This window comes from Talpa occidentalis, unplaced genomic scaffold (assembly GCF_014898055.3).
Source record: "Talpa occidentalis isolate TD23 unplaced genomic scaffold, MPIMG_talOcc4v2.1 talOcc4.12, whole genome shotgun sequence".
In the NCBI taxonomy this organism is placed as follows: domain Eukaryota; kingdom Metazoa; phylum Chordata; class Mammalia; order Eulipotyphla; family Talpidae; genus Talpa; species Talpa occidentalis.
This window is the reverse complement of record NW_023601212.1, coordinates 32,690,043-32,705,157: the sequence shown is the minus strand read 5'-3', so window position 1 is coordinate 32,705,157 and position 15,115 is coordinate 32,690,043. Positions and strand designations below refer to the sequence as shown.

At 36.1% G+C, this 15,115-nt stretch overlaps 1 protein-coding gene across 4 annotated transcripts in view; it reads left to right on the top strand.

The window, feature by feature from the left end:
* The window catches only part of ATM (ATM serine/threonine kinase), a 107,765-nt gene that overhangs the window by 75,762 nt on the left and 16,888 nt on the right, over window positions 1–15,115 (top strand). For all 4 annotated transcript variants that reach the window (XM_054693233.1, XM_037505679.2, XM_054693232.1 and 1 more), the window contains 11 exons: window positions 3,635–3,869; window positions 4,635–4,802; window positions 6,172–6,285; window positions 6,843–7,060; window positions 7,658–7,865; window positions 8,740–8,853; window positions 9,307–9,465; window positions 9,909–10,047; window positions 10,973–11,055; window positions 12,089–12,229; window positions 12,967–13,083. In XM_054693233.1, the coding sequence (XP_054549208.1) occupies window positions 3,635–3,869; window positions 4,635–4,802; window positions 6,172–6,285; window positions 6,843–7,060; window positions 7,658–7,865; window positions 8,740–8,853; window positions 9,307–9,465; window positions 9,909–10,047; window positions 10,973–11,055; window positions 12,089–12,229; window positions 12,967–13,083 (1,696 nt within the window). The remainder of the gene's footprint in view (window positions 1–3,634; window positions 3,870–4,634; window positions 4,803–6,171; window positions 6,286–6,842; window positions 7,061–7,657; window positions 7,866–8,739; window positions 8,854–9,306; window positions 9,466–9,908; window positions 10,048–10,972; window positions 11,056–12,088; window positions 12,230–12,966; window positions 13,084–15,115) is intronic.

The window sequence follows — 15,115 nt, the reverse complement described above, 5'->3', positions numbered from 1 at the left end:
ATGGTTTTGGGGGTTTTTTGTTGTTCTTTTTCGAGATCTTTGAGCTTCGGGATTAGGTTTTTCTTTGAGTTCTTTCTTGTTTCTTGATGTGAGCCTCTATTGCTATACATTTTCCTCTTACTACTGCTTTTGCTGCATCCCATACATTCAGGAAATTGGAAAATGCCCTCGTCATTCAATTCAAAGAATTTTTTAATTTCTTCTTTGATCCCGTTAGTCCAGTGGTCTTCCAGTTGTGTGGTTTTCAATCTCTATGAGATAGGAGAGTTCCTTGCTTTCTTTTTATTGTTTATTTCTAGTTTTATGCCTTCATGGTCAGAAAAGATGCTTGGTATGATTTCAATCTTGGTGTATCTGTTGATGTTTGTCTTGTGTCCCAGTATGTGATCAATCCTGGAGAATGATCTGTGTGAGCTTGAGAAAAATGTGTACTCAGATTTTTTTGGGTTTAGTGTTCTATAGATGTCTGTTAAGCCCAAGTGCTCTTGATCCTTATTTAGAGCTTTAGTGTCTTTACTTATTTTTTTGTCTTGTTGATCTATCCATTGTTGATAGTGGTGTGTTGAAGTCTCCCACTACATATATGTTTTCTCTGATGTCTGTTTTCAAAGATGACAATGGTTGTCTGATATATTTTAGTGCTCCTTCATTTGGTGACTATATGTTAACGAGTGTTATTTGTTCTCGAAGTATTGTCCCCTTGATCATAATGTAGTGACCGTTGGGGTCTCTTTTTACCTTTTTGAGTTTGAAATCTGTTTTATCTGATATAAGTATAGCTGTTCCTGCTTTCTTTTTTGGTCCATTTGCTTGTAGGATTGTTTTCCATCCTTTAACTTTGAGCCCATTTTTATCTTTTGTAGCTAAATGTGTTTCCTGGAGACAGCAAAAGGTTGGGTTTTGTTTCTTAATCCAGGCTGCAACTCTGTGTCTTTTTATTGAAGAGTTTAGTCCATTTACATTTAGAGTTAATATTGATATGTTAGCATCTGTATTTGCCATTGTGTTTGTCTTTCCTTTGATTTTATTTATTTATTCTATTAATAACTTTTTTTTTGGCCTTTTTTCGTTGTTATTCGTCTCTCTGAGGTTCTGGCTTTAGGACTCCTTGTAGTATTTTTTGGAGTGGGGGTTTAGTCGTAATGAAATTTCAGAGTTTCTGTTTGTCTGGGAAGGTCCTTATTCTTTCTTCATAGAGGAAGGAGAGCTTTGCGGGATAGAATATTCTTGGTTGGCATTTGTTTTCTTGGAGTCTATGGACTATATCCCTCCACTCTCTCCTTGCCCATAGTGTTTCTTTGGAGAAGTCTGATGTCAGTCTGATTGGTTTTCCTTTGAACGTTATCTGTTTCTTCCCTCTTGTCAGCTTCATTATTTTTTCCTTGTCTTGGATTCTTGGGAGCTTTACTATTATGTGTCTTGCCGTATTTTCCCTTTTGTCATAGAAGTTTGGTGCTCTTCTTGCTTCTCGTATATCAATTTTCAGCTCCTTCTTCACGTTTGGGAAGTTCTCTTCTATTATTTCCTTGAATATTTTCTCTGTTCCTACATCTCTCTCCTCTCCTTCTGGGATTCCTATAACTCTTATATTTCCTTCCTCATGAAGTCAGGTAGTTCCCAAAGTCTTTCTTCGGTCTTTTTCCTTCATACTTCTTTTTCCTTTTCTGTTTTGGTTCTTTTTATTTCTGTGTCTTCAAGAGTACTTATTCATTCTTCCATTTCATCTATTCTGCTTTCATTGCTTTTCCCAGAGTTCTTTAGCTCCTCCATTAATTCTTTGATCTCCTGCATTTCTTTTACTTCCCTCGTTAGGGACTCAATTTCATTCTTCTGATCGTTGATTATTTTTCCCTTATCATTGTTTTCCTTTATGACTTGTGTCAGTCATAATCACAGCAATTTTAAATTCTCCTTCTGGAAGGCTCAGAAGTTCTTCCAAGTTACTGTCGTTGCAATCTGGGGGGTGGTTTTCTTTTTGTGGTGTGCCTTTTTCCTGAGGAGTTGCTGGGTTGCATGTAGTTTTTCTACTCCCTACTGCCTGTTTTCTAATTTGCTATATGCCTTGGCACACTGTGTTGCTGGTACTGGCCGGCATCTTTTTGGTGTGCTCTTTGTGGGGTTCAGGAACTGGCGGTCTAAACAAGTGAAATACTGTTAGCCAGAAGTCTAGTGAGGCAGTGGTACTTTAAGTATGTTAATTGTTGCTGGCACAGAATATTTCCTCCTTCTGTGTTTAATTACAAATGTGTGTCTTGAGGTCCCACAAACTTCCCTGGAGGTTAGGCAGCTGGATTGCACTCTGGGTTCCAGATCACTGGATCCCTCCCTGGTTTCCAACTTCCTGCCAGGTAGGACGAGGCTTGTGGGGGCCTTCAGCTCACCTCTGACTGCACAGGGAACCTTTTCCCTCTGGTTCCACAGGGAGCCTTCTGCCAGTTTCAAGCAGTCTTTATTGAAGAAAGGTCCCTGTTCTAAAGTGGTGATGGGGAGACGCACTCTCCTGTGCACCCGGTCTGCCCAGGTGGTGGGTGTCCACTCCCCTCTGGGCTTGGACTGCTGGCCAGAAGGTGAGCCCAGCTCACCTCTGGCTCCTCCGGGGACCTTTGCCGGTTTCAAGCAGTCTTTACTGAAGAAAGGTCCCTGTTCTAAAATGGCGATATGGGGACATATTCCCCTGCACGCCCGGTCTGCCCCAGCGGTGGGTGCCTGCTCCCCTCTGGGCTCAGACTGCTGGCCAGAAGGGGCCTGGCGTTGGCGAACTTCCCAGCTCACCTCTGGCTCCTCCGGGGGCCTTCTGCTGGTTTCAAGCAGTCTTTACTGAAGAAAGGTCCCTGTTCTACAGGATCTTTAATAATTTGTATGAAAAGTGTATAAAGTAAAAAGCGGTTTCTGACATTAAAAAGTTTGAGACCTTCCTGTTCTTGGAATATGTGTTATTATTTCTCTGGTTGTCAAACAGCTAAAAGAGTTTCATTTCATAGTTACCACCTTGTCACTTTCTTAGTCTTCCTGCTTCATCTTAATTTCTCTCAATATAGTATTCCTGGAGGATTGGACAGTATTGCTCATTTTGAAGACGCAGGAAACATACTGTTCACCTAACTAATTGTACAATATGCATCTTCTTTTAGTGATGTTGCTAAGTAAAACCTCCTCTAGATGCCAGCATGTCCTGTACTGATTATGATTTCTTTAACAGCTAGAGTTAGGCATAGCAGCATGCCCTGGGCCTGGCAGGCACAGTACTTAATGGTTTTACTCCGTTCCTATGCTGACATGTCTCTTTTTATCAGTGAAGTGGGATTAGAGGTGTAGGCATTCTGTGCCATAGACTGATGAATGTGTTCTCACTTCAGCAGAATACTTATTTAAAAGGATAGCTTTTTGTGAAGTTGAAGGGTGTCTTTAAGAAAATCTTTTAAAATGTTCATCATCTGTGACCTCTTTGCTGAGTCTCAAAGTTCTGATAATTTTTTACTTTTCGAAACTTTGGTCCATATTTCAGGTGATTTAGAAGTTCCAGTTTGTTACTGCAAAAACGCCTTTTTATTATATCTTACATTTCAGTATCTGCATAACAGCAATTTTGTTTGCATTTCTCTTGCTCACACGAACTCTATGATTTGACTTTCAGATCAGTCACAGGTAGACAGCCTTCTGAGGTGTACATGAAGTGGCGGAAACACTCCCAGCTTCTTAAAGACAGTGATTTCAGTTTTCAGGAGCCTATCATGGCTCTACGCACAGTCATTTTGGAGATGTTGATGGAAAAAGAAATGGCGCACTCCCAAAGAGAATGTCTTAAAGACATTCTCACCAAGCACCTTGTAGAGCTCTCTGTACTAGCCCGGACTTTCAAGAACATACAGGTAATAAGACTTAAAAAAAGCATATTATCTCACCTCTTGAGCTTTCCTTTTACCACTCAGGAAATACAAAGCATGAGTGAAAATGAAATGTCATTGAGGGACAGTGGTGGCTGGCTATTAAAATACTTTAAAGCATAATTGTTTAAAATCTTCCATTTTGGAATTAGACCTGAGTTTAAGCCTGGCACAGGGCTTTAAGCCTTGCACCTTCTCTAAGTCTCAGTTTCCTGTTACAAATGAGAAGTTACTTAACTTGCTGTATTGATAACAACTGAATGATTTTATATACTGTGTGTACATACATATATATGTATATATAAAGACAGACAGTAATAGGGCCTGGAGAAGGCAGGTAGAGATATGCTTAAGACAGTCCCTGACAAACAGTCATGTCCTCAACAAATAGTAGTTTCTGCTTTCATGATTCTTCTTTTTTTTTTAGGCAATATTTTTTTAAATTTAAATTTTATTTTTATATTCCCCATACAATTACAACCCCCTTATTTTGACCCCAAGCCCTCCTTTCCCCGCCCCCCACCCTCCATAGAGTGTCTCTGGTTCATAGTTGTATGTTGATTTTGATATTTTCTTTCTTATAGTTATTCTTCTTCCTGGTCCCTTATTTAAGTTTTCTAGATTCCTGCTATGAGTGAGACCATCCAGTATTTTTCTTTTTCTTTCTGGCTTATTTTGCTTAGCATTTCATGATTATTCTTAATGGTAGTTAAGTTGTTACAGTAAAAATATTCCCATGTGTCATTTCAGCTACCTGAAAGGGCGATATTTCAAATTAAACAGTATAATTCAGCCAGTCATGGAGTCTCTGAGTGGCAACTAGAGGAAGCACAAGTATTCTGGGCAAAAAAGGAGCAGAGTCTTGCCCTGAATATTCTCAAACAAATGATCAAGAAGTTGGATGCTTGCTGTACAGAGGTATGCTTTTTTTAAATGGGCTAAATTTGTATTTACCTGTTATAAAAATTATGGTGCTTTAAAGCGTTTTTAATAAATTCACGGTTTTATTTAAGCTATACAATTACTGACCCTGAATAAGAAATTTAAAAAAAGGAGTCTTGAAAAGTAATATTTGAAAAAGAAATTTGGAAAGTGTTCATTTCTCCTATTTACAGTTCTGTCAGCCCACCATGTGTCAGATTAATTTATCGCAGTGTTAAACCTTTTTAAAAAAACTTCCTATACAAGTCAAGAGGGGTATGTGGAAAACAAACATGAAATTTTTCACACTGAAATTTGAATCTGAAAATTAGAAAATGGAAGCAGAAATGCCTGAGAACAGATGGCAGAGAAAGCAAGTCAGCAAGTTGTCAGTCCAAATACTCTGGACATATGGTGTGTATGTTAGTTGCTGCAAACTTGGTTGCTTCTACAGCTCTATCTCAGGCACACAGTGGACAGAGTAGAGCATTTTCAGGAATCATGAAGTGTTTCAAGTTTGGCCACAGTGGTGTTCCTCTGACCTACACTTGCCTAGTATAGTTTACCTAGTGTAGTAAACAGTCAGTTTACCTTCCTGTTGTATCAGGCACTTGTAGTTACAGTCTCCCTTAGTAGAGGTTTCATCAATATACCAAAGCCCTGGGAGCTGATATAAGATGTTGAAATATTGTATAACAGGGCCTTCCCTGGTGGCGCAAGGGGTTAAGTCTCAGCACTGTGAAGTTTCTGCAGCCACTGCAGCATGAGTTCCATCCCTGGCCAGGAAGCTGACCCACATGGCGCAGCAGACCTCTCCTGTCTCACTCACTGCTCCCCTCAGCAGTGTATTTCTGTCAATCTGCTTGTTATGTTCCCCACTCTGTCTCTGGTGAATCCTCTCACCCCCTGTACCTCTGGTCTTTACTCCAATTCTTGCATGCATAAATAAAAAAATCTTTAAAAAAAAGAAAACAAATACTGTGTAACAATATGGGTGCTGTAGTAAGACTGGCTAGATATACCTCCCTCTGTGTTAGTCTCCTACTCTACAAATTAAGGATAATAATAGTACTCATTTCACAGTACTCATTGTATTAAATGAGTTAATATACATAAAGCTATTAGAAAGTACCTGGAATATAAACTACTCAATAAATGTGAGTTGCTCCAATAATGGTAATAATAACAAACAATAGAGGATGATTAGTTTGTAAACTTACATACTTGGATTTATTAAAATAGGTGCTTGGTTGAAAACAGATGAGAAAAAAAAAACATTTTTGACCTTCCTTTCCCCCTACATAGAATTTTTTTGGTACAGTTATGATAAGTAATTACATTTTAAGATTTTTCTTTTTCTGTGCAGAATGATCCCAACCTAAGGCTTATATACACAGAGTGTCTGAGAGTTTGTGGTAACTGGTTGGCAGAAACTTGCTTAGAAAATCCTACAGTTATCATGCAGACCTATCTAGAAAAGGTAAGACTTTTGAACAGCCCTTAAGATAGTTGTTTGGCATGAATACACTGTTTCATCAGGGGCAAATAAAAGTATAATTTCACCTTTCCATATTTGTTTTGGCTCTATATAATCTTTAGGTCAAAATAAGGTAGAAAAATACAACAAAAGAAGCATATTTTGAAAGTAAACCCAGATATGTCTTCTGTCTCCCCAGTAGCATCTACTCTTTCAGCAGGTTGTTTCTGACCCTTATCTTCTTTCATTTATTTACAAAAATAGCTAGCTAAGGAAGATATGAGTCAGCTTTCATTCATTTGTAGCCCCACCACCCTCAAAAATAGGACCAAGACTTTTAAGTTCTATATAATCCTTTGTTTTTGCATAGTTCCTTACAAATATTAACTGTTTTGTTTATTTCTGTACTGCCAAAGTTGTTTGAAATGTGAAGAAAATACTGTACTTCATATAACTTAGTTTATATATGTTAAACTTTAGTGTAACTGTGACTTCAATCTGAGTGATCCTTTAGATGCATTCAGTATCTGTAAATATAAATGACTTATGCTTTCTTGAAGGCAGTGGAAGTTGCTGGAAATTATGATGGAGAAAACAATGATGAGCTCAGAAATGGAAAAATGAAGGCATTTCTGTCATTAGCACGGTTCTCAGACACTCAGTACCAGAGAATCGAAAACTACATGAAATCATCAGAATTTGAAAACAAGCAAGCTCTCCTAAAAAGGGCCAAAGAGGAAGTGGGCCTTCTTAGGGAACATAAAATTCAGACCAACAGGTAACTAGGTTACATTTTTGATGTGCACCAGTTTACTGAGTGAATGTGTTAGTGTAAGAAAATGTGACTTGGTCTTATTTTTATCTGGTAGCTTAAAGCATTAAAGCTTGGCTTACGTATATTTAGATGTCTTGGCTCTAAAGTGGTTAGCCCAAACTTAGATTAATATGTAAGACTTTGACATACTTTTTTCCTGAAGAATTCATGCTCTGGTTCTGAGTTTATTGCAGAGTAGATAGATTTTAGTTTTTTGTTGTGCATTTTTGGTTGGTTGGTTTGTGTCACTGTTGAAAACAAGATAGGTGTTGAAATTAAATACAGAAGAGTTACCTATTTTGATATAATGAAAGCCTTCATTTAAGCCTGCCTGTATAACTAGAGAAGAAAGTTAACTAAATACCTTGGCTGCCTAGGATAGCTTTTCAATTTTTTATTTTCAGACAAAAGTAAATGTCTTCCTTTTATAATCCTAGAATTTTGCTTTTTCTCCTGGAATGGAAACCTGATTTTTCATTGTGTTTGTTGTATGTTTTGTATGATTTTGGAGTTGTATAAAATGTAATGGCTTTGTGTTTTTCTTTAATTATCCCACGCAAGATACACAGTAAAGGTGCAGCGAGAGCTAGAGCTGGATGAATGTGCCCTCCGAGCACTGAAAGAGGATCGTAAACGTTTCTTATGTAAAGCAGTTGAAAATTACATCAATTGCTTGTTAAGTGGAGAAGAACATGATATGTGGATATTTCGTCTTTGTTCTCTCTGGCTTGAAAATTCTGGTGTTTCTGAAGTCAATGGCATGATGAAGGCAAGTCTTCCTTTGTGGTCTGATACTCTAGCCGCCCATTGTCGTGGCATATTTTCCCCACTTGGTTCGTTGCTCTTCTCACTAGTACATGATTAGCACTGGTGATGCAGGTTTATGTGGATGTGACAGAATTTCTGTGGGTCTTTTCCTCTGTGTTTGCAATTACCACAGGAAATTACCCAGAATGTTAGATTGGGGGATTTGGAAAGCAAGTAAAAATGTGGTCACAAGCAAGGGTTTCTCCTGCTTTTTGCTTTTTCTGAGATGTTTACGGTGAATTACTTTGGTAAATGGATAACAAAGGTGGCAATATTTCATAAGATTTTATTTAAAAATCTTAAGTTTTACTGATGATACCTAATTCTAAGGTTATGTTAACAAGATATATATTGGCAGTCAGTTTGAAGTTTAAAAGTACGTGGTTGTCCTGGGTGAAAAGAATAAGATTTATAATAGAAACAACCAATCTCTGCTACTCGTGTCCATTAAGTCCTTTACTTTAGCATAAAGGGGAAAATAGTTCTTTCATTTTATTACCCTCTTGACTTCTCAGGAGGCAAGATCACAGTAGACTTTCAGATCCACATTCGTCCTCTTTGAGTTCACTGGAATATAATCAATGTCAAGTATCCTAGTTCTGACTCCACTTTAACTTAGTATCAAATATATGACTTAGAGATGAATTGATCTAGAATACCCTTAGAAAGATTGGCAAATAAAATAAGTGATAAGGACAAAAAAATTACTTGATGAAGTTTTAGTAATAAGCTCTAGATAGTGTTCTAGTAGATGAGCATTATCTTAGAATAATTTATTTGTTTAGATATGAAACTTTGAAATTGAATTGTTTCTTAACTTTTTTTTTTAACGGTAGAGAGATGGAATGAAGATTCCATCATACAAATTTTTGCCTCTGATGTACCAACTGGCTGCTAGAATGGGGACCAAGATGATGGGAGGCCTAGGATTTCATGAAGTCCTCAATAATGTAAGTAAACCTGACAATCAGAACAAAATAAGAAGAACCAAAAGGGCAGATCAGCAAACAACGACCCAGTGGTCAGAAGATTCTGTTTTTTTTAATTTGCAGATTAGCAAATCAGAGGGCAAAAATTGCTTGTTTTTGTATCATTATATACTATAGAATCTTTATATTACTGTTCCACTCTAGGAAATGGAAATACAAAAACATTTTAGTCATATGCGTGGTATTATATAAGGACAAGAATAAAGATTTCCTTTTGTTTCTTCCTACCCCACATAAGTTACTCATTTTCTCTGTCGTACTCCCTATGTACCCCTGTGACTCATGCATATACATACACTCCATCCACTGCAGTATCTAAAATAGCAACACATACCTGGACATTAAGCAAAATTTAAAAGATTATGCATTTTCTATTTGTTTGCTTAAAAGTAATAATTCCTTATTTTCTGACAGCTCATCTCTAGAATTTCAATGGATCACCCCCATCATACTTTGTTTATTATACTGGCCTTAGCAAATGCAAACAAAGATGAATTTCTGACTAAACCAGAGGCAGCAAGAAGGATTAGAATAACTAAAAATGCACCTAAACAAAGCTCTCAGCTGGATGAGGTATTTGAATTTAATATTTCTACCTTTTTGACTTTAGAGATTCATTCTTTCCACCCAAAATTCCTTTAAGTCTCAGGGATTCTAAGAATGTGTTTTGCTGACACTATTCAGTTCATAAATCCTTTTGTTATTAGGATGCTGCCTAAAATTGGTTCAGAATTTCTGCATATTTCTCAAAGTATGGGAGATACTAATTGTGTTTTACTCTCTTCTTCCCAGTAATAGCAAAGAAAAAATGGATTTGGAAAGCTACCCAAGTAATTTACTATTGCATATTTTAATTACTTCATTCATTGAGTGACTGTTTTGTTTTCTGTCTGAGGGACTTAGTCTTTCCATTGTCTGGATATGTGCATAAATCCTGTTTTTCCTCATTATTATAAATCTGAAAAGTTAAAATGTTGAATATTTCCTGATATAATGTTTTTGTCCTTTATTAATAGGATCGAACAGAGGCTGCAAACAAAATAATACAAACTATCAGAAGTAGGAGACCTCAAATGGTCAAAAGTGTAGAGGCTCTTTGTGATGCTTATATTATATTAGCAAACCTAGATGCTACTCAGTGGAAGATGCAGAGAAGTATGTATCTGAAAGAATGATTGTTGCTTTCTTGCTATGTTATTCTCTATAGCAATGCATTAATTATAAAACCTAATATGTAGATCCGTTTAAAATTACAGACAGTAGTGTAATTACAGATATGAAGGTCCCAATGATTATAATTACATATCATCCATTTCGTTACTTAATATCTTTTGGTGAAACTGTAGCTAACTGCACTAAATCAATTATATGATTTTTCTGGGTAATCATCTGGTTGCAAACACTAAAATAATTGAATAATTGAGAGTTTTAGGGTCAAGGTTTTTTTAAATGATATTGGTAAATCACTGTGCCCTAGCACTTAAAAATTTCCTCCATAAGTGTTAGAATGCCTTGCATGTAATCTATCACTCTTCCTGCTGTGTCTATTCACATACAGGCTGATGTAGTATTTGGTTATGTGACTTCACTAGAAGAATCTCTGTCCTTATACTTTAATAATTGTGTTCCTATTTCTGGTCAGAATCATATCTTAAATTCTTATTTAGGTTAAAAGTAGAACTTCTCATAGCATTTTTTCCTGTAAGTAAGCAAAGAATATTGTCATATCCTTTAGTCACATTTAATAATGACAAGAGCACATGACCTGTGTGCTACACAAACTGTATGTAATTATTCAAAGATGTTCTGCTTGGCACCTTGAATGGAATATGGTTTAATGACAGTGGCAGGTAACTGCAGATTCATATATAAGCCCTGCTAACTGTTGGTGTGCTCTGACCCTGAGCACAGTATCTCCCAGGCCCTGGGAGACATTCAGGCAGTTCATGCAGGCAGGACCAGACCCACAGGTTAGCCCCTGGCATCTGCTGGGCCTATGGCATCTGCTGAATTCCCTTGCTTTACTTTTGGTGTTTCTAAATTTGCAGTTGTCACTAAAACCTCTTTATTTTAAATACAGAAGGTATTACTATTCCAGCAGACCAGCCAATTACTAAACTTAGGAATTTAGAAGATGTTATTGTCCCTACTATGGATATTAAGGTAAGTCACCATTAACTGTTTTGATTAAACTAAATTCTTTTTTATTAAGTTCAACCATTTGAAATCACCTTTTTTTGCAATTTCATTTGTACTAAGCTATAGTTTTTCTTTATTAGATTCCCTTTGCCCAAGTTTTTACATCATTAAAGGCCTCTCCTGCTTTCTCTTCCTTGTTTTCAATTTTACAACTCCCCTCTTTCTTGGAAAGGAAGTCTAGTTATATCTAGTCTGGTTATTTTCATTAACCAGAAGAAAGAGTTAGTGTACTTCTCCCAAGAGTAATTTTTAACTTGGCAAGAAAGTTTTAAATTATTTTGTATTTTTTAAAATTCTATATTCATTAGAATGTGTTGGCTGTGATGTATTATACTTGTTTGCTGTAATATACACAATGCTACTTTCAGCTATGTGTAATGATAGTTTATTGCTAGAAGTACCATGTGGTCAAGGATATATGTAATAATAAAGATCACAGTCTAGAATATGATTATTTTAACAACATTATAAATCTCTTCTTCATATTAGCGGTTTAGTGCTTAATATCTGTAATTGTTTGATTTGAAATGTAGCTACATCATAGCTGTTAAGTAGTATCTTTCCAACTATACCAGGAAAGTTATTTGGCTGAATATTTCCTGAAAATGCTAGATTTCCTGAAAATGCTAGAAAACATCTCACCACCCTTTTCTACAATTTACCTCTGTCTCTGAGGAGACGGCTATTTCTTGTATGCCTTAACATATAGAAAGTTAAATGGTAAGATCTGAATCCTACTTTTTCAAAGGTTCATAGTGATAACTGTTCTAATTTTGTATGCACTAGTTTTATTAAGAGATATTTAGGGAGTTAAATTGTGTTCTTTTGTCATCTTTAAACTTTTCTAACGTCAAAGAAATAATAAAGCTCCAGTTCTTAACAAACAGCATACTATTCTTCATTCCTGTGTTTAATATTAAAATTGTCATTTATAATGCATTTTTCTTTAAATGCAAATAGCATTTCTACCTATTATCATACTTGTACTTTTTATTAGGTGGACCCCACAGGAGAATATGGAAACCTGGTGACTATACAGTCATTTAAAGGAGAATTTCGTTTAGCAGGAGGTTTAAATTTACCAAAAATAATTGACTGTTTAGGCTCTGATGGCAAGGAGAGGCGGCAGCTTGTCAAGGTGAGCCTTTCGCTGCGTGGTTCTTAGAGGGCCCGTGGGGAAAAGTCAAAACTGAATGATAACTGCTATTTTCTTCCTGCTTTATTTGGATCTTTGTTTTTATCCTCAATAGTTAAAAGTAGAGAAAACTTTCAGGATTGAAACACTTATTTTCTAGATGCAGAGTACCTCCCCCATTTTTCGTGTGTGTCTCTGAAAGATCATCATTATTTTAACAGTTGACTGAAGTAAAAGAACATTTGTAACATGTATACATTTGATGGAGTTGATAATCTACTTGTTTGTAAAAGAAAAAATTTTGGTAATTTTGCTTATTTTCTTGAACAGTTCAAGGTCAAGATTCTTGTTTTAAGATCCTGAGTGTGGCACTGTGCCAAGTCCTATACACATCCCCCAAAGGGTCCAAGTTCCTCCCTTACTGCTCTCTAGGTCTTGCTAAAGAGGGGTTGAGAGAACCACCATTTGGCCCAGTTTCCTGCTGTGTTCCCTCAGGTAGAGTTCCAATTAGTCTCATCACTAAAGAAGCTAGGGGACATTCTTTCCTCTAAACTGGTCTGTGGACCCAGTATTATTGCCTATTCTAAATGAAAGAACAGCATTAGGTCTTAAATATTTAAGAGACTGTTAAGAGGAGCACAGATGCTCAGATTGATTTCTGAGTGCCCTTTTGCTACCCTCAAATGAGTCTGTGTGTGATTTTCTAATATGAAAATGAACTGTGTTTGGTTATTCTGAAGGGCCGTGATGATCTGAGACAAGATGCCGTCATGCAGCAGGTTTTCCAGATGTGTAATACCTTACTGCAGAGAAACACCGAAACCAGGAAGAGGAAATTGACTATCTGCACATATAAGGTAACTCGGCTATATTGCTGCTGCTTCACCAAGGACATGTAAAGACGCCATTATTTCGAACGGTGTCAGCAAATGTTGGCTGTGAAGGACCAGAGAGTAAATACTTTTGACTTTGTGGGCCACATAGCTGTTGCATATCTTTATTTTTTCTTCACAACCCTATAAACCCGAACACCCATTCTCTGCTCACAGGCTATACAAAATCAGTTTACGGATTGCCAACTTCTGATTTCAACAATATTGCTTTTTATGTTTCTTTTAAAAAGGATTCTTTAACATTAATTATAGTTAGGTGTTTCTTATAATCAATGAGTAGTTTTCTACCACTTTTGCCCATTTTTCCTATTTTTTGATATGAAAGTGCTCTTAAGAAGAAAATACTGATTTAACAAAGACTGTAGCTTATAAAATAGACTTTTTATATTTAAACTTTGTTAGTTTTTTAGCTAGGTAATACATTTGCATGATTCAAAAATCCAAACAATTAAAAAAGGTATAAAATGAAAAGGTTCTCATCCCTGCCAACCTCATTCTCCTCTCACTCCTACTGTAAGTCCCATTTTCATTTGATTCCCATTTTATGCAAATAGGATATAGGTGAGTCAGGAGAGTTCTGCTGCGCCATATAGGTAACTCCCTGGCCAGGGATCGAACTCATTGTGCAGTAGCTGCGGATAGCTTCATAGGTTGCGTCTTAACACCTTGCACCACCAGGGAGACCCCCAACACCTCCCATTTCTTAGAGAAAAGGCAACACATTATGTGTGTGTGTGTGTGTGTATGTGTGTGTATTTTTAATCTCACCATTATGGAAATCTTATTTTTTTTTAAAGAGCTATATATGTATATATGCAGTTATTCAAGTCCTTCATATAAACTGGGCATTCAAATTGCTGGTAGTCTTGCTTTTGCAAACAGTGCTGCAGTGAGTAACTTTTTTTTTTTTTTTTGTAGTGAGTAACTTTGAACACAGACTATTTCATATCTGTGGTGAATCTGTGGGATAGATTTCCAAAAGTTGGCTTGATGAGTCAGAGGCTAAAAGCATCTAATTTGTTTTCCAGAGGTCTTTTTTTTTGCAGTGTCTGTATTCATATATTCTGTATCTCATATTTGCCCTTTATTTTTCTGTTACTGATGTAACAGGGCTTATTTATTTATTCATTTTTCATGTTTCTGTGAGGATATAGTCAAGAAGAAAATGTATGGATAACTCACTGTGTAGTAGAGAAACAATATTTAGACAGTAAAGAAGACTCTTATGATAGTCCTGTAACTTACTCTTATACCTGTAATAAGGTAATACCAACAAGTGTTTATTTTCTCTAACAAGATAGTTCTTCTTAGCCTAGCGGTATCCTAACCATCAATTAAGACAAGTTTAAAATTGTAATTGAACAACACCCCTTTTACATTAATTAGAAGTAACTTACATGAATAAATTGCTTAGGAGTAATAGTAACAAGAAACATGCAAGAGTGCATGAAAAAAATTACCAAAATATAACCAAAATAAGAGTAAATGGAAACTAGGATAAAAGAGAAATACCATGTCTTAAGTAGGGAGACATTGAAAATGTCAGCTCATTTCAAATTATGAAATCTAATCAAATTTTTTCTCATTTGAAAAATGATCTAAAAGTTTGTCTTGAAAAATGTTTTGATGGGAATGACTAAAATGTCTTTGAAAAAAATAGGCAAGAATGCACTTTAATCCATCATACTAAAACAAGTAGTAAAGCTTTAGTAATGAAGATGGTGTGTCATGGCATAAGAACAGATAAAACAGAATCAGTAGCCAAAGCAGATATCTAAGTGTATATTTATAAGAATTGAACCTATAACTATGACTCTTTAAAAGTTCCTGAATAAGCCTAAAAATGGTGCTATCTCAGGTATGAGATTGTGGGTAACATCTGCATTTTTATATATTCCAAGTTTCCAAAATATTTTTTTATTATAGAAATAGTTGTTAAATAGAAAAAAACAAAATTGTTAGAGGAATGGGAAAAATAGTTATTCTTCAAAATTCT